General features: G+C 40.5%; 1 protein-coding gene across 7 annotated transcripts in view; it reads left to right on the forward strand.

The window, feature by feature from the left end:
• LOC144608490 (potassium channel subfamily T member 1-like) overlaps positions 1 to 25,051 on the forward strand; it is a 291,806-nt gene that overhangs the window by 65,736 nt on the left and 201,019 nt on the right. Inside the window, exon 1 of one of the 7 annotated variants that reach the window (XM_078426323.1) lies at positions 5,103 to 5,161. The exons of the other annotated variants lie outside the window; for them this stretch is intronic. Within the exon in view, the coding sequence (XP_078282449.1) occupies positions 5,142 to 5,161 (20 nt within the window). The 5' untranslated portion in view covers positions 5,103 to 5,141. Of the gene's footprint in view, positions 1 to 5,102; positions 5,162 to 25,051 lie in introns of those variants that run through there. 7 annotated transcript variants of the gene reach the window in all.

A 25,051-nucleotide genomic window follows, 5' to 3' on the forward strand; every position in this document is an offset into this window, starting at 1 on the left:
TCTTCTGCAGTTGTACAGGGCCCTAGTGAGACCACACCTGGAGTATTATGTGCAGTTTTGGTCTCCAAATTTGAGTAAGGACATTCGTGCTATTGAGGGAGTGCAGCATAGGTTCACGAGGTTGATACCCGGAATGGTGGGACTATCGTACGTTGAAAGATTTGAGCGACTGGGCTTGTATACTCCGGAATTTAGAAGGAAGAGAGGGGATCTTATTGAAACATATAAGATTATTAAGGGATTGGACACGCTAGAGGCACGAAACATGTTCCTGATGTTGGAGTCCCGAACCAGGGGCCACAGTTAAAGAAGAAGGGGTAGGCCATTTAGAACGAAGGAAAAACTTTTTCACTCGGAGAGCTGTGAAGCTGTGGAACTCTGCCTCAGAAGCAGTGGAGGCCAATTCCCTGGATGCTTTTAAGAGAGAGTTAGATAGAGCTCTTAATGATAGCGGAGTCAAGGGATATGGGGAGAAGGCAGGAACGGGGTACTGATTGTGTATGCTCACGGTGCTGGCTAGAAGGGCTGAATGGCCTACTCCTGCACCTATTGTCTATTGTCTAAATAGCTGAAGGTGAAATCATCTTCAGGGCTGTGGGATGAAAGTTGAAGAGCAGATCAAAATGGATTTCTTTGTGCGAGAGGCAGCATTCTTATATTGGGCCAACTCGCAATTTCTCCTTTTTGCTGTCATGTTATATGATTGAATGAATTCTGATTTCTTTGCTGCTTTTACTGAATAGCTTGAACCAAGTCATCTGAAGTAAATAGCTTCAGAATTTAATTAGTAAGTTCAGATAGCTTTTGCAAAGCAGAAGAGCTTAAGTGCTTTTATGAATGTTCTTCTGAACTGGAGACTAAATTACTTCTCATACCCCTCTGTCTACGATATATAATTTTTATGATGCATGGACTACAGAGAGTGCAAATCATCATCATGACTGTCTGGCTCCTCATTGTGTGCTGAGGATTTATTTGAAACGTTACCATTAAATTTCAACTCAATCAATTTGGTCAATTTTTCAGGATTTAGAATTCCCCAGCAATGTGATAATTTATTCCCCATCCCCATGAGAACTACAGCAGTTCTACTGGAGAAGCACGGGGTTGGGACCCTGTTATGATAAAGGGCCAGGAAGGAGATGCTTCCAAGTCAGGAGGGTGTGTGACTAGGGGAATGTGGTGGTGCTCTTATCATCCTGCTACCCTTGTGCAATTTAGTGGTTAAGTTGACATGTTTGGAAGGTGTTGTCAAAGTAGTCTAGGTAAGTAACTGCAGTGCGAGGTGAAGATGGCATGCTTTGTGTGCACCAATGTTGAAGGGGATGTATGATGAGGTTTCTTTTGGGTTGCTGCCGTGGGCTGCTTTGACCTGGATGCCATCAGAGCTGCCAACAGGTTCGTCACGCAATGCAGGACATCCGCGTCTAAATCTGTGTTTATAACATTTAGATGCCCATTGACTCCTGTTTTGATGCTACAATCATTCAAATGCTCTCTTTGTATCATCTCACCTGTTTAAATTTCACAACTTCCATGGTGGGCTATGAACTCTGAATTGTTGGTTCTGGCCTCTAGGATAATAGCTCTAGTAATATTCATCACTGCTTTGCCGCCATCATGTTCATGTGGGAATTACCTTTCCTTTCTGAAACGGGACCATTAATCTGTAAACTGAATAATGTGAATACATATTTTCTCCAGATCAGTTTACTGATTGGTTGGTTGATTGATTGATTGATTGATTGATTGATTGATTGAAAGATACAGCATGGAAACGGGGCCTTTGGCCCAGCGAGTCCACAATGACCATCGATCACCCATTGACATTAGTCCTATGTCGTCCCACTCCCTACACACCTGGGGCAATTTACAAAGACCAATTAACCTCCAAACTGCACATCTTTGGGATGTAGGAGGAAACCGGACCACCCAGAAGAGGCCTACTCAGTCACAGGGTGAACGTACAAACTCCATTAAGACAGCACCGGAGGTCAGGATTGATCCCAGGTCACTGGCACTGTGAGGCAGCAGCTCTACCAGCTGCGCTACTGTGCCGCCCTAATATTGTAAAATACTTTGTATAGTTAGATTGTAATAGCCGACCCAAAAGCTCAATTCTGTACTTTTGAAGTCCATCTGTTTATCACATTGGACAGGAGATTTAAACTGTGTCTCTGGGGCTAATTTTGAGCTGTTATAACTCGACCTGCTTCAGGTTGATGGATTTTATTTATTGCATTGCTCAGAGAATGAATAAAATTTTGCTTCTCCAAAACAAAGCTAAGTGTTTACTCTCCCTTGAGAAGGAACAGTTTAAAATGCTATTCATTGAATAAACGAACAAGAATAAAACACTGTTGTGCTTATATTTGTCGATGTACCATTAAACATTGGTGTGTTACTGTAGTAATTTAAAAATAAGTTGTATCAAATGTACATAGTGTTTGCTGCTGTATGGTCAACTTGTTAACATTAGCAGAATTATCTTTTTAATTAATTTTATATCTGGACTTTATATAATTGCATAGAAAATAATGCAAAGAGTGAAGCCGTTTACTTCTGGTGTTTGCTGAAGTTTGTGGTCCTGAGGAGACACCTGTAACTCTATTTTGTCCAACCGTACCAACAGTTTCTTTCTCTCCTCATGCAGTTAAAAATGTGCCAATGCTATTTGCATTTTTTTTAATATGCTCTTCCATATCCAAACCACTCTCTGAGTAAATTAGTTTCTCCAGCAATCTCTACTTGACTCATTTGTGATTATTTTAATTTCAAGGGTCGATGTTTGTACTGAGTCACTTGCACTAATCCCCACAACATTTGTTTTAATCTTGTCCATGAAAGAAAAGATGTCTCTTTATATTTTTATTTTAGCGTTGCAATATAGCAATAGAGTCGGAGAATCATACAACATGGAAACAGGCCCGTTGGCCCAGCTAGTCCATGTTGGCATACTGCGCAGGTCCACTTTCCTGCATTTGGCACCTAGCCCTCAGAACCTTTCTTATCCATATACCTACTCAAAATGTCGTTTTAAAAGTAGTGAAGCATTTGTCTCTGTCAGAACTGCAAACTCTCCTTTGCACCATTTCCTTCCTAATAAATAAACACTGACAATTATGAATGGAAAATGTTTCAAATCCTCAGCAGTTTGGTTGAAGGGGGAGGGGGGGGCGGGGGGTTGGGGGTTCGGGGGGGGGGGGGGTTGTGGGGTGCAGGGAAGGGCCATCAGTTGAATGAAAATTTCAGGTGGACACCTTTCATCCTACTAAGTATTGGTGGATTTTTTATAGCCATCTGTATACTAAAACTCTTGTTTGTTTGTTTGTTCCTGAACTACAGCCAAAGTGGTGCATAATACCGTGACAATTTTAGATCCACCTTACTCACCGTCGTCCCTTTGATGCTAACGGAAGAAGTTTCATTGAAATCGGTGTTATATTTTTTAAGTTATTCACATTTTAAAGTTTAAATCTATCTCCTAGGGAGGGAGGTGGGTGGAGGGAGAAGGGGGAGGGAGGGAGAGAGGATAAGGGGGTTTGAGGGGGATGGAGTGAGGGGGAGGGGGGTGGAGGGAGGGAGGGGGAGGAGGGAGGAGTGATGGGGAGGGGAAGGGGAGGGGAAGGGGAAGGGGAGGAGGAGAGGGTTCTGCACCAATGCAGGAGAGGTCTGGGGCCAACGGGTCCACTTGGTCTAGTTATTTACTAAAATTGTACTTACATTGGTATCTTCGCTACCTGTGTTGTTCAAGCTTCAGAAAGAGGGAGTTGAACTAAATGTGCTTTAACACTCTTCCAGCATCCAAATTCTCAGATAATGTAGAATCTCTGTTTTTATTGAGCTTCTCACGTAGCAAGTTTACTGAATCCACGGATTGTCCTCTGCAATTATAGCTTGTTTCTATGCCAATTGGCCCACGAATCAAGCTCTGTCACCATTGCTTTTGCTTTTTATTTGAAATACAGCTCACTGTGTGATTCTTTGCATTAGATAAGGTATTCACTTCAAGGTCCAGAGTGGTTTGTTTGTTGGTTAAAATGGATGATCAACTTTTTAAAAACTATAAATATAGGGCGGCACGGTGGCACAGCGGTAGAGTTGCTGCCTTACAGCGAATGCAGCGCCGGAGACTCAGGTTCGATCCTGACTACGGGCGCCATCTGTACGGAGTTTGTACGTTCTCCCCATGACCTGCGTGGGTTTTCTCCGAGATCTTCGGTTTGCTCCCACACTCCAAAGACGTACAGGTATGTAGGTTAATTGACTGGGTAAATGTAAAAATCGTCCCTAGTGTGTGTAGGATTGTGTTAATGTGCGGGGATCGCTGGGCGGCGCGGACTCGGTGGGCCGAAGGGCCTGTTTCCGCGCTGTATCTCTAAATCTAAAAAATCGAAGAAAAAAAAAAGCTTTCTGCCCCTCTTAAAAGTACACCAGGAAAATGATGCTGTCGGTGTCAGTTACCTTCAAGTGCTTGTTCATTTAAAAATAGAATATTAGCACACCAGGCACTCTGCACTATGGTTACAAGCACGCACAACATGTGCCAACCCTGCATGCATACATACCCATACACACATCTATATCTTCCTCGCCTATGCACACCCAGACGCCCCCACACAGTGTCAACTATTCCCATTAGAGATTTCTATAGCTGTATTTATACTTACAATGAGCTACAGTATGTACATTTATCTTTCAAGAGTCAAGCGCATTTGATTGTCATACATACTGACAATGGAACAATGAAATTGCAGCAGCTTAACTGACCCGTAAACACAATAACACACTATAATAATAAAAAATTCCGAAAAGAAATAACTGTAATTGTTATAATAATCTTTCCTGTAATTATCTTTCAACCATCCTCTCTACCCCACATCTATATCGCAATTATTTCATAGTCTCGCGCAGCGACAGGGAACATTTATTCTTCCAGCAGAGATTTTTTTTTAGGCCAAGGTGGTTGAGACTAATTTTAGAGACTGCCTATATTCTGACATCAGCTAACTCCAGAGAGATGATGAATTAAATTGAAGACGTCCCTGATCTTTGCAGCCCACGTACTGTGTGCCACTGGAAAAGCTGCACTGCTGTGATGCTGTCAATTACTGTAGGGACATTGACTGTTTATGAACTAAATGAACATACTTAAAAGCATGTAAGTGATTCGGTTCAAATATTTTTATTTTTGGGATAAAAAAGCGATGGACACTACCTATCTAATTATCGGTTTGGGATTTTTGAACCCTTTTATGGTTCTGTTGCCTTGGTTATTTATAGTGGCGTGGGCCGCATCTATTGCTCTGAATTGTCATCTCCTGTTTCATTTCATCTTTAGAATAGATGATTATTTATCATTTGGATTTTTAATAGCTTATGAAATATTTTCCTGTAGTATTCTTAATCTTTTCCTGTTATTTTTATTTAATACTTGCTGTTGAACAAAAATGTTTTAATGAGCAATTTTTTAATGTGCTGGCATATATTATCTGCTCCCTGTACTAAATGCTGATTATTGAATATATAAAAGAATGCTTGAATTTATATCGAACAGGTCCTTCGGCCCACAACGTTTGCGCTGAACACGATGTGTAATTAAACTGATCTCATCTGCCTGTACAAGATCCATATCCTTTTATTCCTTGCAGTTGCATGTGCCTTTCCAAAAGCCTCAAACACCACGATCGTATCTGCCTCCACCACCACCACCACCACCCCTGGCCTCCACCACTCTCATCATGAAAACAAAACTTGCCCCGCCATTAAACTTTTCCCCTCTGAACTTATAGGTCTGCCCTCGAATTTTGGACAATTCCACTTGGGGGAAAAAGGCTCTGACTGTCTACCCTATCTATGCCAGTCATAATTGTATATATTTCTGTCAAATCTCCCCTCAACCTCTGATGTTCCAGAGAAAACAATCCAGGTACACAAACCTCTCACTATGGCTGAAACCCTCTAATCCAGGCAGCCTTCTGGTAAACCTACTCTGCCCCCTCTCCAAAGTCTCCTCCAATGGGACGACCAGAACTGCGCCCAATATTTCAAATGCGGCCTAACCAAAGTCATGTAGAGCTGCATCATGACCTCCTGACTCTTGTAATTCAGTGCCCCTAGCAATGAAGGCAAGCATACCATATGCCTTCTTTACCACACAGTCTACTTGTGCCGCCACCTTCAGTGGCTTAGGAACTTGGACTCCGAGATCCCTCTGCTGATCAATGCAGTTTAGGGCTTGCCATTAATTGTATACTCTCTCCTTACATTCAACTTTCCAAAGTGCAACACCTCACACTTGCTCGGGTTAAACTCCATCTGTTATTTCTCCGGCCATTACTGCAGGTGATGTATATCCCGCTGTTTCGTCTGGCAGCCTTCCTCACCGTCAGCAACTCCACTCCTGTGTAATACTTCATGCCGTCTCAGAACATCCTCAAATATTTTGCAGTGTCATCAGAGTGACCATAATAGCGCACGCTGCAAGCTCGCTCAAGCACCAGATAATGGTCTAGAAATTGGATTTCATTCATTTTAAATGTCCTTAATGGCAAACCAGATGTCATGAAAAGAAAGCTAAATTGAAGAAATTGCTGTTGTGGATTTTCCCGTTGTGGATATTTTTCAATTTAAAGGTGTTGCAAACTGGCTCGCAAGTTTACAGGTGGCAGCTGCTGCCTAAATTCACTGCTGCCATCTCTTTCACAAACTGCCCACCTGGGATAAGGTCAAGGCTCTTAAAGTCACGGCTCTGTGGCATCCACGGTGCACGTTAGCTGCCTGGAGGGGCGAGGAATTGAGGAAGAGATCGGCAGGGAGGTGAAATGAGATTAAATGGCTTTGTTTTAAATTAACCCAGCACATAAAACAGTGGATCAGTCAATTCGAGCCCACATCAGTCATGAGGTTTGGTTTTCTATCGTATTTATGGGGGGGGGGGTGGGGGGGGGGGGTGGGGAGGAAGCTACTGCTACCTATTTGTTATTCGTTACCTATTCCTTTTCCCCAGAGATGCTGTTGTCCCGCTGAGTTACTCCAGCATTTTATGTCTATCTAAGCTACTGTTACCTGCTTCTGAAACCCCCTTCCGTTCCATTGCAAAAGATGGGGCATTAAATGAAGAGGAGAAACATAAATCGTTGGAGCCATGCAGCAAGTCAAGCTGCATTAGTGGTGAAGGAAACAAGAGTTGACATTTTGTCAACAGGTCCTTATCAGGGTTGGGAAAATGAGAAAGCAAGCAGTTTTTATCCCGTTAAGGGGTGGAGTTAAGGTGGAAGAGAACAGGAAATGTCTGTGTGATAGGGTGAAGACCAAAACTTAAAAATTATTTTAAAAATCAGCATTGGGAGGGAAAAGTAAAACCAAATGAAACAGAAATGGAGAGCAGGGAAAAGAATAATTGTTCCCTCTCTCTCTCTCTTGTATATTTAGGCTTGTATACACTGGAATTTAGAAGGATGAGGGGGGATCTTATTGAAACATATAAGATAATTAGGGGATTGGACACATTAGAGGCAGGAAACATGTTCCCAATGTTGGGGGAGTCCAGAACAAGGGGCCACAGTTTAAGAATAAGGGGTAGGCCATTTAGAACGGAGATGAGGAAGAACTTTTTCAGTCAGAGAGTGGTGAAGGTGTGGAATTCTCTGCCTCAGAAGGCAGTGGAGGCCAGTTCGTTGGATGCTTTCAAGAGAGAGCTGGATAGAGCTCTTAAGGATAGCGGAGTGAGGGGGTATGGGGAGAAGGCAGGAACGGGGTACTGATTGAGAGTGATCAGCCATGATCGCATTGAATGGCGGTGCTGGCTCGAAGGGCTGAATGGCCTACTCCTGCACCTATTGTCTATTGTCTATTGTCTATTGTCTCTCTACAGATGTGATTTTCTCTTTTTATTTTAATTTGTTAGTTATTGTTCTTTGGTCTCCTGGTGTTGGTTTTTAAATAACAAGCACCTGGCAATAAACTAAACTGAAACGGAAACTATTCCACCGTTGAGGTCTTCTTATTGGGCCGCTCTTTGTCAGGAACTATTCTGCGACCTGCCCGCCAAGGGTGACTCTGCCAGGAGGATCACGCCAGAGACGTTTGCCCTCAGGATCACAGGCACATGCACGCGTCTCCAGCGCAACAAGGTGGCGGGCTTCGGCGAAGGATCCACTGTTTTGGCGAATCTATTTGGAGTTGTTCCTTGAGGCATGAGTATTGAATTAAACACTAGACAGAGCTCCCTGTTATTGGCATGTAGTATACCATCCTTTGACAATATTGCAATCCTTCAGCACTAAACCTGGTGTTTTAGCCTCAATTATGTGCTTAATTTCTAAATTGGGATCTGAACTTTCAAGCAAGCAACTCGAGGGAGAATGTTGCCTCTGAGTCATTGGTGAGAACTTCTCATTTTCTGCTTTGTTTACTGAACAAGTTCAGATCATTTTTTTTTTTACATGCTCAAATCCTTCTGCATCATTTATAAAATAAGGGGCAGAAGCTAATGGAGTTCATAAAGACAATTTCATTTCAATACACAAAAGACAATAGGTGCAGGAGGAGGCCATTCGGCCCTTCGAGCCAGCACCGCCATTCAATGTGATCATGGCTGATCAATCTCAATCAATACCCCGTTCCTGCCTTCTCCCCATACCCCCTGACTCCGCTATCCTTAAGAGGTCTATCTAGCTCTCTCTTGAATGCATTCAGTAAATTGGCCCCCACTGCCTTCTGAGGCAGAGAATTCCACAGATTCACAAATCTCTGACTGAAAAAGTTCTTCCTCATCTCAGTTCTAAATGGCCTACCCCTTATTCTTAAACTGTGGCTCCTTGTTCTGGACTCCCCCAACATTGGGAACATGTTTCCTGCCTCTAACGTGTCCAACCCCTTAATTATCTTATACGTTTCGATAAGATCTCCTCTCATCCTTCTAAATTCCAGTGTATACAAGCCTAGTCGCTCCAGTCTTTCAACATATGATAGTCCCGCCATTCCGGGAATTAACCTAGTAAACCTACGCTGCACGCCCTCCATAGTAAGAATAACCTTCCTCAAATTTGGAGACCAAAACTGCACACAGTACTCCAGGTGTGGTTTCCTGCAGATGTTGAAACGAAAGTGTAATTGGGACTAGGGACATGTTGCAAGTTAACTTGATGGAAGTAACATACTCGGAAACCAATGAAGGTGGAAGGTACATTGATATGTAGCAGAGCATTAGTGATTAAAACACAAAATGCCAGAGTAACTCGGCTACTCAGGCAGCATCTGTGGAGGGAATGGACCGATGATGTTTTGGGTTCAGATCCTTTTGACGTTTGACGAAGGTTTTAATTTGGAAATGGAAAGTCATTGTACAAAGCTCTTCTTAGGTTTATAGTCTGTGAGTGTATTGTGTTGTTGGTATTCTTAACCTGATATGATTGAAATAACATTGGGAACACAATGGAAATGGCTTGAGACAAAGGGATTTGTACATTTCTGTTTGGTAACAGTGAGCTATACATTGTGGACAGTGGCTTGGGCAAGGGTACAACTTATCTCATTTGTATCCTGGTATTTTGAGGCCATGGTAGAAAAGCAAAGGAAGTGGAATAGTCCATTCCAAAGACGTGCAGGCTTGTAGGCTTCTGTCGATTGTCCCTAGTGTACAGGATAGACCTAGTGTATGGGTAATTATTGGTTGGCTTGGACTCAGTGGGCCGAAGGGCCAGTTAACACCCTATATAATCTAAAAATTATAATAAACTAAATTAAAGTGTGAGAGTGTGCAGGCCAGTGTGAGAGTGGGCAGGCCAAGTGATCAGTGGTTGATGTAAGCTAACCTTGATGAGGAAAACATAAGTGCTGGAGGAACTCAGTGGATCAGGCAGCATCTGTGGATGGAATGGACAGATGATGTTTCGGGCCGGGACCCTTCTTCTGGCTGATGAGAGTTGAGGAAGAGATTGATGTAATGTGTTGTGATGATGTCTGCTGTGGCAATTGTGGGGAATAGGCTGGGATTAATAGCAGGTGTGGGGGCAGTTTGGACAGGGCCATTCTTTCTGTTTGGAAAGAATGAAATAAATTCGGCCCAGAGTTTGTTTGCCAAAGATTAATCAAAATCAGGGAGAGTGGGGCAGATGGCAAAGGTCAGTCTTAAGATCAGGAAGACTTAAGCATCGGCCTTGATACTGGAAGTAGGGTGGGCCATACTCTTTACTGGGATGGAAAAGTCAGCTCAGGGTAAGGCAGTTTTTTGAATGGCAAGAATAGTGATAGTTGCAATTGAAGGGATAAAGCTCGAGGGGGGAGGAGGGGTGAAGAGCCACTTAGAATAATCATGAAGTGAAAATATTTAGAGGCACATTGAGCTAAGTTCAAAGCAATAGTCTAATTCAGGTAGGTCCCCTTTAATGCCCCAGAGGTGTCAACGATGAGCAGCCTGCTATTTTAAGGGTCAAGCATCAAATAAAACGATATAAATGGCTCCTATTAATGGACGGGCAAGGAAAACAGTGACTGGCAAAATACTTCAGAGTGTCGTGAGAATAAATATTTTAGGTCGATCACTATGCAGAGCAGGCATAGACTGGAGCTGAATGAACCAATCTTGCATTGTAATGATTCAACATTGCCATTATGTGTCCATTCCATGATGTTCTTGCCGCCTTCCATTCGCATGTCAGATACAGACAACATTCCACAGTACAGCACAGGAACAGGGAATTCAGCCGCAATGTCTGTGTTGAACATGATGCCAAGTTAATCTCCTCTGCCTGCGCACGATATCTCTCCACATCCTGCATACCTGTGTGCCTATCTAAAAGCCACTATCATATCTGTCTCCACCAACATCCCTGGCAGCCGATATCCAGAGGATAATTGTAGACTTCACAGACCTTGGAGAAAATACCCAATTTTCCTTTACCACAGTTTCTAACATTATAGTTATTTTATGTGGCGCACATAAATATTGTGTTATGCTCTACAATTTACTGGCCAAAGCGATCGAAACTCTCCGTTCCTGAAATATTAAGTCACACAACAGCTTTGTAAAAATTGGCAGATGCCTTAAAATGCTGTGAATTTACTGAAATGATGAAATGTTCTCCATTAGCATGAGTTGGTTCCAATGCCAAGCTTTATCCCTCAATTATCCCTCAATTAGATCTGTCCCAAAAGAGCAGAGACTCTCTGATTTTCCTGTGACCTGATTGCTCAACAGCTGAACCTCTGGAAAAACCTGAATCAGTTGCATTTTAGCCTCATAACATGCAGGAACCTGAGGGAAAAATTTGGAATAACTCACCCGGTCAGGCATCATCTGAGGAAGGAAATGACAGAAGACATTTTGGGTCAGGACCCCTCTTCAGGCTGAAGTTTATTTACTCAAGATTCTGGTATCTGCAGATTATTGCGACTCCTAGAACTCTTGGATGATGATATACCCAAGGCCCTTCAGCCCACGATGTTTGTGCTGACCAGGATGCCAATTTCAACTACACATCTGCCTGTATGTGATCTGCATCCTTCCATTCCTTCCCTTTTCATGTGCCTGTCTAAATGCTTATTGAACATTTCCACCTCCACCATTTCCCCTGCCAGCGTGTTCCAGGCACCTACCACTCTTTGTGAAACAAAAATGGAATTGTAAATCTCTTTCAAACTTTCCTCCTCTCACCTTAAACCAATGCCTTCTAGTACTGGACATTTCCGTCCAGGAAAAAAGAATCTATTTACTCTATCTCTGCATCTCATAATTCGGTGTACTTCTATCAGGTCACGACTCATCCTCTAACACTCCAGAGAAAACATTAAGTATTATGAATGATGGAATAATTTGTGATCAAGTTGGCAGTGGCTGAGAGATTTCAGTAGGTCCCCTGAGTTAAGCTTGATAGAGTGAGATGCAATGGAAGTTTTTAAGCACAGCATGGAGTGATCACCAGAGACTCGTGAAGAGTCTATATAAAAGCAGGGGGGGAATAAAGCAGAATGTAATCCCAGATAAACCGCCCTCAAGCACAAGTAATGCAAGGGTATGCAGACTCTGGGGAAACACAGGGCCAATATCGGAGCACCAGTATATCAAGTATTTATTTAGAGATACAGCATGGAGACAGGCTCTTCTGCCCACCTATTCACACGTTCAATGTTATCCAAGTGTCCCATTCTATATACACTAGGAACAATTTACAGATGCCAATTAACCTACAAACCCACACGTCCTTAGGATGTGGGAGGAAGCTGGAGCACCCAGAGGTCACAGGGAGAACATCCAGGGCATGTTTATATGTTTTGAGAACAGTAATATCAGTCTATATGTTTTAATAATCAATAAAGTGAATGCTGAATATATAACTTTACATTGCGCCAAGGAAAAGAGGATTAATGTTGAAACACCAATGAAATTTAGAAGCTTCCCTGTGATTGCTACATTAATGTAGGGATTAATCACAGGGAAGCTTCTAAATGTTGTAAAGAACATGTGCAAGGCATCAAATAGTGTGTAAACCTTTACAAAATAGTGGAGTAATAACATAAGTACCTAAAGGTATGTCCATGAATGTGTACTTAACACACATTGTGAGGAACTGTTTAAATTTGGGGAGAGAAGAAGTTTAATTAATCTTTTTTTTACTAGACTAAGCCCAAAGGATGGGCAGAAATACGTCCTTGATTTTAAAAGTTGCTGATCCACTGATTTATAAGATACTGCTCATTTTATGAAAGAAATACTCTATGACCCAAAACAATATTGTGAGCATTGATCAAATGAAGCACATACTGTAATACTATGACAAAATGCAATACCATAGTTTTTTACTGAGGAACTTACAAATTTCCTCCAGGGATGTGAGTTGATTGGTAATCCTAATTGAAGGCTGAGGAGGCGTAATGTATGACAAAAATCAATTTTTGGAATCTATCATGTTACCGTTACAAATTGGCACCTGCCTAGCAGCTCAGCAAATGGAAAATTACTGAGAATAATCCCACTGTGAATTTTGCAGCAGGGCAGAGTGTAATTTTGGACATGGTCAAAATGCTATCAAATTATAGAGAAATTGAGCCAAACTCTTAAGACAGGAATAAATACTGAGAAACTCTAACATTGCAGATATCTCCTGCTGTACAACAAGTGGCTCCATCAAAGTCAGACATTACATGGCATCATATTCAGCACAGACATTGTGGGTTGAAGAACATGTACCTGGCCTGTACTATGTTCTATGTTCTATATATTGCTCATTTCCACATCAACAGAGACAAATGGAGATAAATAGGGCTTCGATATTTCTTTTGGATGAATTGGCTATCGGAAGCTAAGGTGATGTGCTGAGGTTGTGCTGAAGGCTCCGAGACGGGACAAGATGTACATCTTTCGTTAATGTGATCTAGGAGAGTACCAGTCTTAATTGTATGTTTTAAAAATGGATTTACTCTTGTAGTCTTCAGAGGATAGCTGTTTCCTAGCTTTCAGCAAGTTGTATTAATTCTTAAAAGGTTTGAGTAGTTAAGATATGACACATATACTTTGATATTTTTGGCCACGAATCCTTGGATGTTTGAGAGATGATCCATGCCCTATCTACCATGCCCTATCTAAACTAGTTCCATTTGACCTATATTCCAGTAAACCTTCCTATCCATGCATCTGTTCGTGTCTTTAGTTTGAAATATATATATTAGATGTGAGGAAAGAAATGAAATTGAATTTAAATCACCATTGGGGGCTACAATTAATATAGTCTACTAGACCAAGTGGACCTGTTGGGCCCAAACCTCTCCTGCATTGGTGCAGCACCCTCTCCTCCCCCCATCCCCTCTCCCCTCCCCCTCCCCCCCTTCCCCTCCCTCCCCTCCCCCCCCCCCCCCCCCCACTCCATCCCCCTCAACCCCCCATATCCTCCCTCCTCCCCCTCCCTCCCTCCCCCTCCCTCCCTGGGAGACAGATTTAAACTTTAAAATGTGAATAACTTTAAAAATATAACACCGATTTCACCATTAACACCAAAGGGACGACGGTGTGTAAGGTGGGCCTAAAATTGTCGTGCTATCGTGTACCGTTTTGGCTGTAGTTCAGGAACAAACAAACAAGAGTTTTAGTATATAGATTAGACAACTTGTGAGGGAGTCAAACTGATGCACTAACAAGAATGCAATGGACTCTTGGATTAAATAACATCAGCACCCATGCATAACTAGTATTTGTGCAATCCTTGCACCTGTCTCCCATACAATTTGTGGCCGTGCTGTGACAGCAATCTAAGTCCCCGAATCAGACAGGTTCTTGCCCTGTATCAATTTCAATAGGCAGATCTCTTGTTGGGGATGCAAATATACAAAGAGCAGTGTGTACAGGCCAACATAAGCGATCCAACACAATTTTTTTTGTTAGACAATGGGGATGACCAACATTCCTCCCCCAGTACTGTTGAGAAGTTGCCCAAATTATGTAGCAGCTGTGAGACATTGTTGTGCAGAAGTTGGCTGCTACACTTTTCATATTCACAGTGATTATGCTTCAGAAGCACCTCTTTAGTTGCAGTACTTTTTGAATTGTCCTGAGGATGTGCAAATATTGTAGTTAATTACTAGTCACTAATGATTACCACAGATTACTTCATTTTCTACATTTTTTCTTTAAGCAGTATTATGAATCGTAATGTTTTGCTATCTGGAACAGTAGTTGATTTAATTTGGGAAAATATATTTTGGTTGTATTATTGATAACCTGTTTGTTTCTCAGTGTAAACTTGAATTTGAATTTGTATTGCTTTGAATACTTTAGTGATTGCTTATTATTTGACCGGCGTGTTGGCCTGGATTATGCATTCAAATCACCAAGGCTTCATAAGGTCATAAGGAATAGTAGAATTAGGCCATTCGGCCCATCAAGTCTACCCCGCCATTCAATCATGGCTGATCTATCTCTCCCTCCTAACCCCATTCTCCTGCCTTCTCCCCATAACCTCCAAAACCTGTGTTAATCAAGAATCTATCCATCTCTGCCTTAAAAAATATCTACTGACTTGGCTTCCACAGCCTTCTGTGGCAAAGAATTCCACAGATTCATCACCCTCTGACTAAAGAAATTCTCCCCATCTCCTTCCTAAAAGAACGTTCTTTAATTCTGAGGCTATGACCTCTAGTCTTGGACTCTCCCACCAGTGGAAACATCCTCTCCACATCCACTCTATCCAAGCCTTTCACTATTCTGTACGTTTCAATGAGGTCCCCCCTCATTCTTCTAAACTCCAGCGAGTACAGGCCCAGTGCCGACAAACGCTCATCATGTGTTAGTTAACCCACTCATTCCTGGGATCATTCTTGTAAACCTCTTCTGACCCTTTCCAGAGCCAGCACATCCTTCCACAGATATGGTGCTCAAAATTGCTCACAATGCTCCAAATGCGGCTTGACCAGAGCCTTATAGAGCCTCAGCATAAAATCCTTGTTTTTGTATTCTAGCCCTCTTGAAATAAACACTAGCATTGCGTTTGCCTTCTTTACTACCGATTCGACTTGCAGATTAACCTTTTGGGAAACCTGCACCAGCACTCCTAAGTCCCTTTGCACCTCCGATTTCTGGATTCTCTCCCCATTTAGTAAATAGTCTACGCCTTTATTCCTACTACCAAAATGCTTGATGCCATACTTGCTACGCTATATTTCATCAGCCACTTCTCTGCCCACTCTCCCAACCTGTCCAAGTTCTTCTGCACAGTCCCTACTTTCTCGACACTACCTGCCACTCCACCTATTTTCGTATCATCTGCAAACTTGTCCACAAAACCTTCAATCCCCTCATCGAAATCATGAATATACAACGTGAAGAGTAGCGACCCCAGTATCGACCCCTGTGGAACTCCACTAATCACGGGCAGCCAACCAGAAAAAGCCCCCTTTATTGCCACTCTATGTCTTCTGCCATCCAGCCATCCTGCTATCTATGCTAGTAACTGCCCTTTGATACCATGGGCTCCCATCTTCCTTAGTAGCCGCATGTGTGGCACCTTATCAATAACTTTTTGAAAATCTAGGTAAACAATGTGAATGTAAAATAATACTATGTACTTTGTAAAAAGCTGCCACCCAAGATGTTATCTGTTAACCTAGGTAAATTATGTGGGAGGGGTTGAATTGTAATTTAGCTATTGGCAAATGATCTGAAGAGTACATTAGTGTTCCTTCATCCCCTATCATAAGAATTGTGACCAGATTCAAGGACAGCTTCTTCCCAGCAACCATCAGGCTCTTGAACTACACTCAACGCTAACCACTAGCTCAGCAACTATGATCTTCCATGGACTTTGTTTGTAGTTGCACCACTGAACTCTGTTATGGCTACCTAGTATTATTGTTATTAATATATATTAATTAAAAAATATATTATATTGTGTCGCTCTGATGCAGTTACAAGCCTGTTAATGACAATTAAACGCTCTTGACTCTTGACCTTCCTCATGCAAACAACCAATTGGACAAACAACAATTACTAATGAGAGAAAACTATGCACATTTGTAATAGAATTTGCAAACATGGGTTCAAATTCAGTTTTTTTAGTCTCGTGTTGCATATTGCAAATCATAAATCCACTTTCTACAGTCATTTTGTGCAGTCTGACAAATATGTTATTTTGCCCTGTATTTCCATAGGTTATAGGACCTATCATCAAAAATACTTAGAAACAGTTAATTTATTACTTCATTATTAATGCCCATGCTTTTTTCCCTATCAGGTTTGATCAGCTTATCTTCCGACTTCTGTTGTCTTCCGACTTCTGTTGTCTTCACACTCATGTAAAAAGCTGCCAACCAAGATGTTATCAACTCACAAATCTGTGTCCCAGTTCTGCGCTGCACACAACATTCACCCAGTCCCAGTGTTGATTAGGAAGGCAGATGTGAAATCTTTTTTTCACTCCTGTGATGATTGTAAATGTTTGACAGTGTAACAGCAGCATGACACCAACACTTTGCTTCATGAAGTTCCTTGTGCACACACTTTGCCGAAAAACGCCACAGATGCACAAATCTGTGCATTTTGTTTATCAGTGATAAAACAGATTTTATTCCGTTTTGCAACCAAAGCCTTCTGTTAACTGAGTTTTCTCACATTTGCAGCTTCTTTCAGCTAAGATATTTAGAGTTTCTAATGTTCCATCAGACTGGAGCTACAAATCCCATCAGTCAAAACAAATATTTTACTGTAAACAATTAAATTTCTATCGTGCAACTATGCTGTAGAAATTTAATTGTTTACAGTAAAATATTCTACTTTGGTACCTAACATATATCAGCAGAGCCACTCTGAAATGCTAAGAGCAGCATTTATTACATAACCCTTTCACTCCCAAAGATAGTGGTGATTGGCCTTCTTGTATTGCCGTTATCCATGTGCTGCAGGTGTAGATGGGCCCCTGGATGTTGATGGGTTCAAAGCCTTTCTAAATTGAGATTGTGCTTATCCATCAAAAGATCAGGTAGAACCTTTACAGTTCTGCACGTAAAGGCTCTGCTGACCAATCTCAGATTGGGGGACTCAGTGGGGGAGAGAAACCTGGACTTAACTTGATTGGATGTTGATAATAATAATATTGAATAATCTTGTCACTGTATAATTTTGACAACAGATGAGGAAAGGCAGAGTTGCAGATAAAACAGGGTACTGATTGTGTTGTGTTTTTGGTCTTGGTTTTTATACTGGATATAAACTTGGATGCCATTTATTTGGAGGGAACTTGAGGGGAAATGGACTTGCAGCTTTCTGCATCATTCATTTGCAATGTGCAGAGATATGAGTTCCAAACGTCAGCAGTTGAACAGGCACAGTTTACAATGTCAGTTTGTGTTGAGCTTCAAAATTGCAAAAATGTTAATTTTTAAAAACATCCTATTTATTTCAGTCCCACCCTTGTCAACATCATGAACTTTGATTTGTCTCAATGGGCAAGTTTCCTTTAAAATACTTGGCAACTGAGCATGTGGAGTGCTTGAGAAAACTGATGCAAGTCTGCAGAGATTTACATCAATTTGTCTTAAGAAGGCAAACACCAATCTTCCAGCTGAAGAAAGGGCACGACCACAAACATTGTCTGACTGTTTCCCTCCACAGATGCTGCCTGACCTGCTGAGATCCTCCAGCACTTTGCTTTTTGCTAAAGATTCCAGCATCTACAGTCCCTTGTGTCTCTAACACCTTTCTTTTGTACTTTGGAGCCACTTTGCAAAACTCATATAATTACCAGGGGGCAGTAATGGTAATTTAGACTTGTTGAAATGTGTAAACGGAGTTTGCTCTTAGATAAATTATCCAAGATAGTTCAATTAAAATAAAATTCAGAAGAGATAAATAGCCATCCGATCTAATACTGGCTGTTTGGCAGATTAAACACCTTGGGGCAGCAATATGATGTCTTCCTTCCACGAGATTCATGCATTTCCATGAAATAAAACAGTATACATCCAATTCAGTTTTACTTAATTCAGCTAATGGCACAATTCAGTTTCTTTTAGAACCAAGGTAGTTTTAGTGCGTAACATAGAGGGCTGGAGGAACTCAGCAGGTCAGGCAGCATCTGTGGTGGGAATGGATAGTTGTTATTTCGGGTCAGGACCCATCTTCCCTCCACAGACTTTATGGTTTTGCTCAAGTTCCCAGCATATTGTGGTTCCTTGTGTCTAATTTTAGTGCGTGTTTGTTTGGGTCGTTTGATTTTGATAGTAAAGACTTCATTTAAAATTCGAAGCTTACCTTAAATCAATGTTATATGACGTCGTTTTTGATCCAAATATTACTTGTATGCATAGAAAGTGTAGAATGCATAGAAAGTTTAGAATTTGACTCAGGATATTTAGAAATAGAATATAAAGAATTTTGAAAACCTAATCTATTGTAAATTATCGAATTTACATTGTCGATTCAGATTGCATATTTACATTTGCAATATTTTAATTTACATCTAAATACTGTAAAGGTTTAATCTCCCTTTAATATATTCTTCTATGTTACTTCAGTTATATCAGGTTGGCATGGTGATATCAATCTAGTGTAGAAGACAAAGTGCTGAAGTAACTCAGCAGCTCAGGCAGCAGGCCTGGCTGACATTTTGGGTTGGGACCCTTCTTCATACTTAGTTTGACCCGAAACATCATATATCCATGCCCTGCTGAGTTACTCCAGCATTTTGTGTTCTATGCAAGATTCCAGCATCTGCAGTTCTTTGTGGTAACAATCTAGCTTATGATCCAAAAGGTCACGGTTTCAAACTGCATTACGGATGTGAACCTGGACTTTCTGGTTTGGACACAGTTCTCACAGCAAACTCACTTTCACACTAAGCTGGCTGTGTGATTTTGTCTTAGACCAATCAGTCAGAAACCAGTTTATTCAGGCTGGAATATAATCTTTAATAAAATCCCTGTCATATTTAAGTGACATTTTGATGCTGTTTCATTAGTGCAGAGGGAGATTAATAAACAAAAAAAAAACATTTTATTCAGCATATGTAACCCTTTAGGTAAGAGCTGATTTTAAACAACTGAGTATGACTTTAAGATTCACACAAAATCAATGGCTAATTATATTTGTGCATAGTGATCAATTTCTCAGTACATTTAAAATTAGATAGTTATTCAAACACACCTATTGGTACATCTGTAGCTAACAAAAGCAGAATATAAAACATCTCCTTAAAGACCTATAAATAAGTACAATAATTAATATTAACGATCATGAAAAGTCAATTGCACAAATATGGTGAGGTACTAGTCCCAGAGAAAAATCCACGGTGCGGGAGGAACTTGGCGGGTCAGGCAGCTGTGGAAGAAGGGTCCCGACACAAAACATTGGCTGTCCATTCCCTCCAGAGATGCTGCCTGACCTGCTGAGTTCCTCCAACAGTTTGTGTTTTGCTCAAGATTCCAGCATCTGCAGTTCCTTGCGACTCCTTGCGACAGGTACAAGAGACATAGGCAAATACACTCAGAAAACTTACAAAACATAAATTGTCTTCAATCCATTTGGCATTGTTTCTGTAAATACCTCTTATGCTTCTGCCATCTCACATCAACCTTTCGCAGGTCCCTTTGAATGGCCAACTGTTATTTATATTCAACACAAACTGTACCTTGCAGTGAAGTGCGTCTTGATAAAGATTAATTTATCATTTATTAACAATTACAAGCTACATTAGTGAAACCACTGAATGTTTCAAGGGAAAACAGGATGTGTCCATTTTAAGTTTAATATTCCATTAGCTGCATGACGGAGTGCACTTTTGTTTGGTTCTAATGTTGTTTCTTAACAGTCAATTTGCTAATGAGTGTGGCTCCAGGAATCGAGACAAATGGAATTGTTAATGGAATTCAACTCTTAAGATTGAGAGGTTGATTGAGTTATTTTTTGTAAATTATGATGCGCTAAGGAAAGAAAATCTAAAACTATTTGACAGCAATCATGGCTTTATATAGTACTTTTAATGTAATTAAAAGTTCCAAAGCATTTTGCAAGAATTTGCCACAGAAGCACATTTAGGCATATCACAGATCACCAAAATCTTGGTCAAAAGACATGGGTTCAAGCCCATGGAGGACATGACAATGACGGTGCACATTTTAAAACTGAGACTTTGCTTATCCAGCAGTGGTCTGTCCTGCTAAACCATGCAAGCATTTTACTGCATCATTTAGTATTTTGATGTACATGATTTATTGTCAATTCTGCTCAATGCTATTGGCATTGGACTGCTCTGATACAATTTTCTTTAATAATAAATTATAAATTTTTCTCTGGTAAACTAACTGATTTATAGCTTGCTCTTTTCTCTATTCCCTCAGTTCATAGACAATAGTAGGATTACAGTTGATGTCTGGGCAGTTTATTGATGCTATTTGATAACACTACCACCAACACATTCCATTTCTGTGTTGATTGAGAGTACATTGGACAGTACTTAAAGAGACGGGATTATTTTAAAATGTGGGCAGGTTGAATACAGATGAATTTCTTCCTTATTTGAAATGTAAGTTGCACAGGAAGGGTGACTTCTATCAGAAAATGATGTTGGCGAGGCATTAATAGCTCATTATATTATAAAGCGAAAGTGAATTTGTATTTAAAATGGTGTTATTTTCTTAATAAGCTTTTTTGTTATTTAAAACAATTCTTAATTTACAGTTCTAACACAATCCTAACATAATTGCATTCAACTTCATTAAGCTTCATGACAGGAATTATTGAGCATGGATATAATCTATGACTTGTTTATCAAACAGAATAGAAAATAAGAGAATTTGCTTTGTTTTCAAATGCAGCACAAATATTTTAAAAGTTACAATATATTTGTTAAAATGATTTTAAATCTTTTTTGCTTCATCGGACATGGATGAACCTTTTAAAGGATGTTTCAAGACTGGAGTTTCAGAAATCAAAGGTTTATTGCTCTAACTTAGAAAACTGAGTTAGTCTGTCATTTTTTGGATATGTGTCCATGTTAAGCTCCGTATCTATGGCTTCCCACAAAATGTTCACCACTCATTTTCTGAACAGCTTGAGGCAGGATTGAGTTACACTTCACTTCATCCATTTCAGGACATCATTGTGATATACTCGACAATTTTCGAATTGGTTCATTGCAGTATCCTGCAAAATGATCTTGGATAAAGCTGCCAGAGGAGGTGTAGAGGTTTTAGACAATTTTAGACATTTGGACTGGTAGATAGGAAAGATTTAGAGGGATATATGGGGCAAGCACAGACAAGTGGGATTGGCATTGCTGGGCATCTTGTCAATCTTGGCAAGTTCGGCTGAAGGGTCTGTTTCCTTGCTGTATGACTCTATTAATCTTTTTGTCTGCATTTTGGCTTCAGAAATATTGCACCTGAATTAAATAAATTAATTCAACATGAACATAGATTGTCGCGTTTCCTCTCCTGCTGTGCAATTTTGTTTTTTTTCCATAATAGTGCACTAAGGATCTGTTAACTTGTATACTTCTGCTATCAAGGGGCCTTCCAATGTTCCCACTGTAAATTATTTTCTGTGTTCATATGACTTACTAAGGTTTGCTGGTACTATGATGGAACATTTAGTATTTTCATGATTGTTAGTGTCTCTGTGTGCTGTTTTCACAAATGTACTTCACAACCGGCTTGTCATCCCAAACTAATATATTCGTTGATGGCCTTTGCATAATGGGCAGGAGGATTTGGTGTGGGAGTCTGTGTAATGAGGCTGCTGGGAGATACATCTGAAGCTATGAATGCAACCAACAACCTATTTTCAATGTCGACAATTTGCTGTGTTTGCTTAGTTATTTAATAAACTCTCAGATCTTCATGGATTTTAAAGACTGACAATTATTTTATCTAAATTTAGTTATATATGGTTTTAAGGCTTTGCTGTCAAAAACTTCTGCTATTAAAGGATGCTGTTCAATTAATATGTAATTTCTCTGCATGATGTTATTCCATCTCTAAATTAAGTCATTACAAAAACATAAGAAATTAAGATGCAGAACTAGTCCATTTGGCCCCTCAAACCAGTTCCATTATTCAATTAAAATGTAGGTGAACCTCAGTGCCACTTTCCAGCATTAATCCCACATCCCTTGGTTAACTTCATATCCTTAATATCTCCGTCCTGAATATACTCAGTGACCAAGCCTCCACAGTCCTCTTGGTTAGAAAATTCAAGGTGGAGACACAACAAGAGTTGAGAGTCACGCATGTTTTCTTAAGTGTCATATGTCACGAAACGGAACAATGAAATTCTTTCTTGAAACAGCACGACAGATATGTAAGCATAGTACTCGTAAAACCCGTAGGAACAGAAAATAAAGTTCAATAGAAATATTTTTTAAACAGACAAATAGACAATAATAATGCAAAGTCAAAAATAATGTCCCCGTGTCTATATAGTTAGGTGCCTGTTTGTAGTGTTTAATAGCCTGATAATTTTTAGAGAAGAATCTGTTCCTAAATGTGGATGTTACAGTTTTCAGGCTCTTATACCTTCTTTCCGATGGCAGGAGTGAAATGAGAATATGGTGTGGATCTCTGATGATGCTGGCTGTCTTTTTGAGGCAATGACTCTTGTAGATCCCTTCGATGGTGGGGAGGTCGGTACTCATAATTAACTGGGGAGTGTTCACCACTTTTTGCAATCTTCTTTGTTCCTGGGCTTTCAAGTTGCAGAACCAGGCCCTGATGCAACCAGTAAGTATGCTCTCTATTGTACACCTGTAGAAGTTCAAGAGAGTATACAGTGACATACTGAATCTCTGCAATCTTTTAAGGAAGTAGAGGCATTGATGGGCTTTCGTTCTGATTGCCTCATAACTTGCAACAAACTGCAGATGCTAGGATCTTGATCAAAACACAAAGTGCTGGAGGAACTCAGTGAGCCAGATGGCACCTGTATAAGCAATGGACAGGTGAGAAGGGTGCCGAACTAAAAGTTATTGTTCATTCCCTTCACAGGTGCTGCCTGACCTGCTCAGTTCCTTCAGCACTATGTTTTGCTCAAATATTCCAGCATCTGCAGTTCCTTTTATCATAGTTATAATTTTTGGCTCACTGCGTTGAGAATTCAACATGTTTGTTACCTTCTGGGTGGTAAAATGTCTTCCCAATCGGGCCCTAAATAGCAGAAACCCCTTGTTTTAAATCTGTGAAGCCTTTGGTGCAGATTATTAGACATTTGATTTCTCCAGTCATTCCTTTGAACTGATTTCCTTTGACGACTCTATTGTTCCAAACCTGCAGCTCACCACTACATCTGGGAGATGTTTTGGGTGTTATTCCTTAAGTCTATTGAACTAATGCACGACAATGCTGGGAACTGTACTCTTCCCTCTGTAACTTGCATTTACAAGTTCCAGAGCACTATTTATTTTACTTGAGGCTGATTTGATTGTATTTATGTATGGTATTATCTAATTGGATAGTTTGCAAAACAAAGCTTTTCACTGCACCTTGGTACACAAGGCAATAATAAACCTAAACCTACATTTGTTGAGTTCATTGCCATTTTTCTCTTCCAAGATGTAATTTATTTGGTCACTCAGTAAAGGGATCCACAGTAGTTGATATTTTTTCTCTTCTCTTCATATGTGCAGAAGCTTATCAGTTTTATGGTTATTCTTATGTTATTTGTTAGACTTCTCAGTGCTTTCATATTCTACATAGTTCTGGGTTCTCCTTTACTGAATTCTGAAATGCTCTCAATCTTTAGGCTTGCTGCTTATTTTTGCAACATTATAAAGCCTTTCACAGAGTCCTACAGCAGGTTCTTCGGCACAACTCGCCCATACAGACCAAAATGCCCCACCCAAGCTAGTCCTGTGTTTGGCCCACATCCTTCCTATCCATGCACCTGTCCAAATACCTTTTAAATGTTTTTGCTGTTGTTATTGTATATGGCTCAATGACTTTCTCTGGCAGCTTGTATACCATATGTGAGAAAAAGTTTCCCCTTGGATTGCTCTTAATCCTTTCCCTCTTATTTTAAACCAATTACTCTAATTATTAATTCTCCTGGACTGGTAAAAAGATTCTGTGCATTGATCCTGTCTATCCCCTCGTGATTTTGTACACCTCTAAAATATCACCCATCAACTTCCTACATTCCAAGGAATAAAGTCCAAGCTTGTCTATTGTCCCTGTATTCAGGATCCTTGAGTCCTGGCAACATCCTCGTAAATCTACAGCAACATTCCAGTTTAATGGCGTCTTTGATCTAATATGATCTTTAACTTGGTAGATTCGCTGGGTCCGTCTTCCTGGGGTGTTTTGTGCCTCAACGCATAGTCAATTTTGGTAAACTATGTATTAATTAATTATTTAAATGCAAACCATTGTTTGCTCATTGTAATATCCTTAGTTTCCAAATTCACTGTAGCCAACTTATACCTTCATAAAGGCACAATAGACTAGATGCTAGAATCTCCCATAAAAAAGAACAGCAGCTGGAGGAACTCAGTTGATCAGGTAGCATTTGGGGGAGGGAAATGGACAGTCGACTTTTAAGGTCAAGATAAATTAGCTTTCAATTTTTTTGTTGATT

Source organism: Rhinoraja longicauda, chromosome 31, assembly GCF_053455715.1.
Source record: "Rhinoraja longicauda isolate Sanriku21f chromosome 31, sRhiLon1.1, whole genome shotgun sequence".
In the NCBI taxonomy this organism is placed as follows: Eukaryota; Metazoa; Chordata; class Chondrichthyes; order Rajiformes; family Arhynchobatidae; genus Rhinoraja; species Rhinoraja longicauda.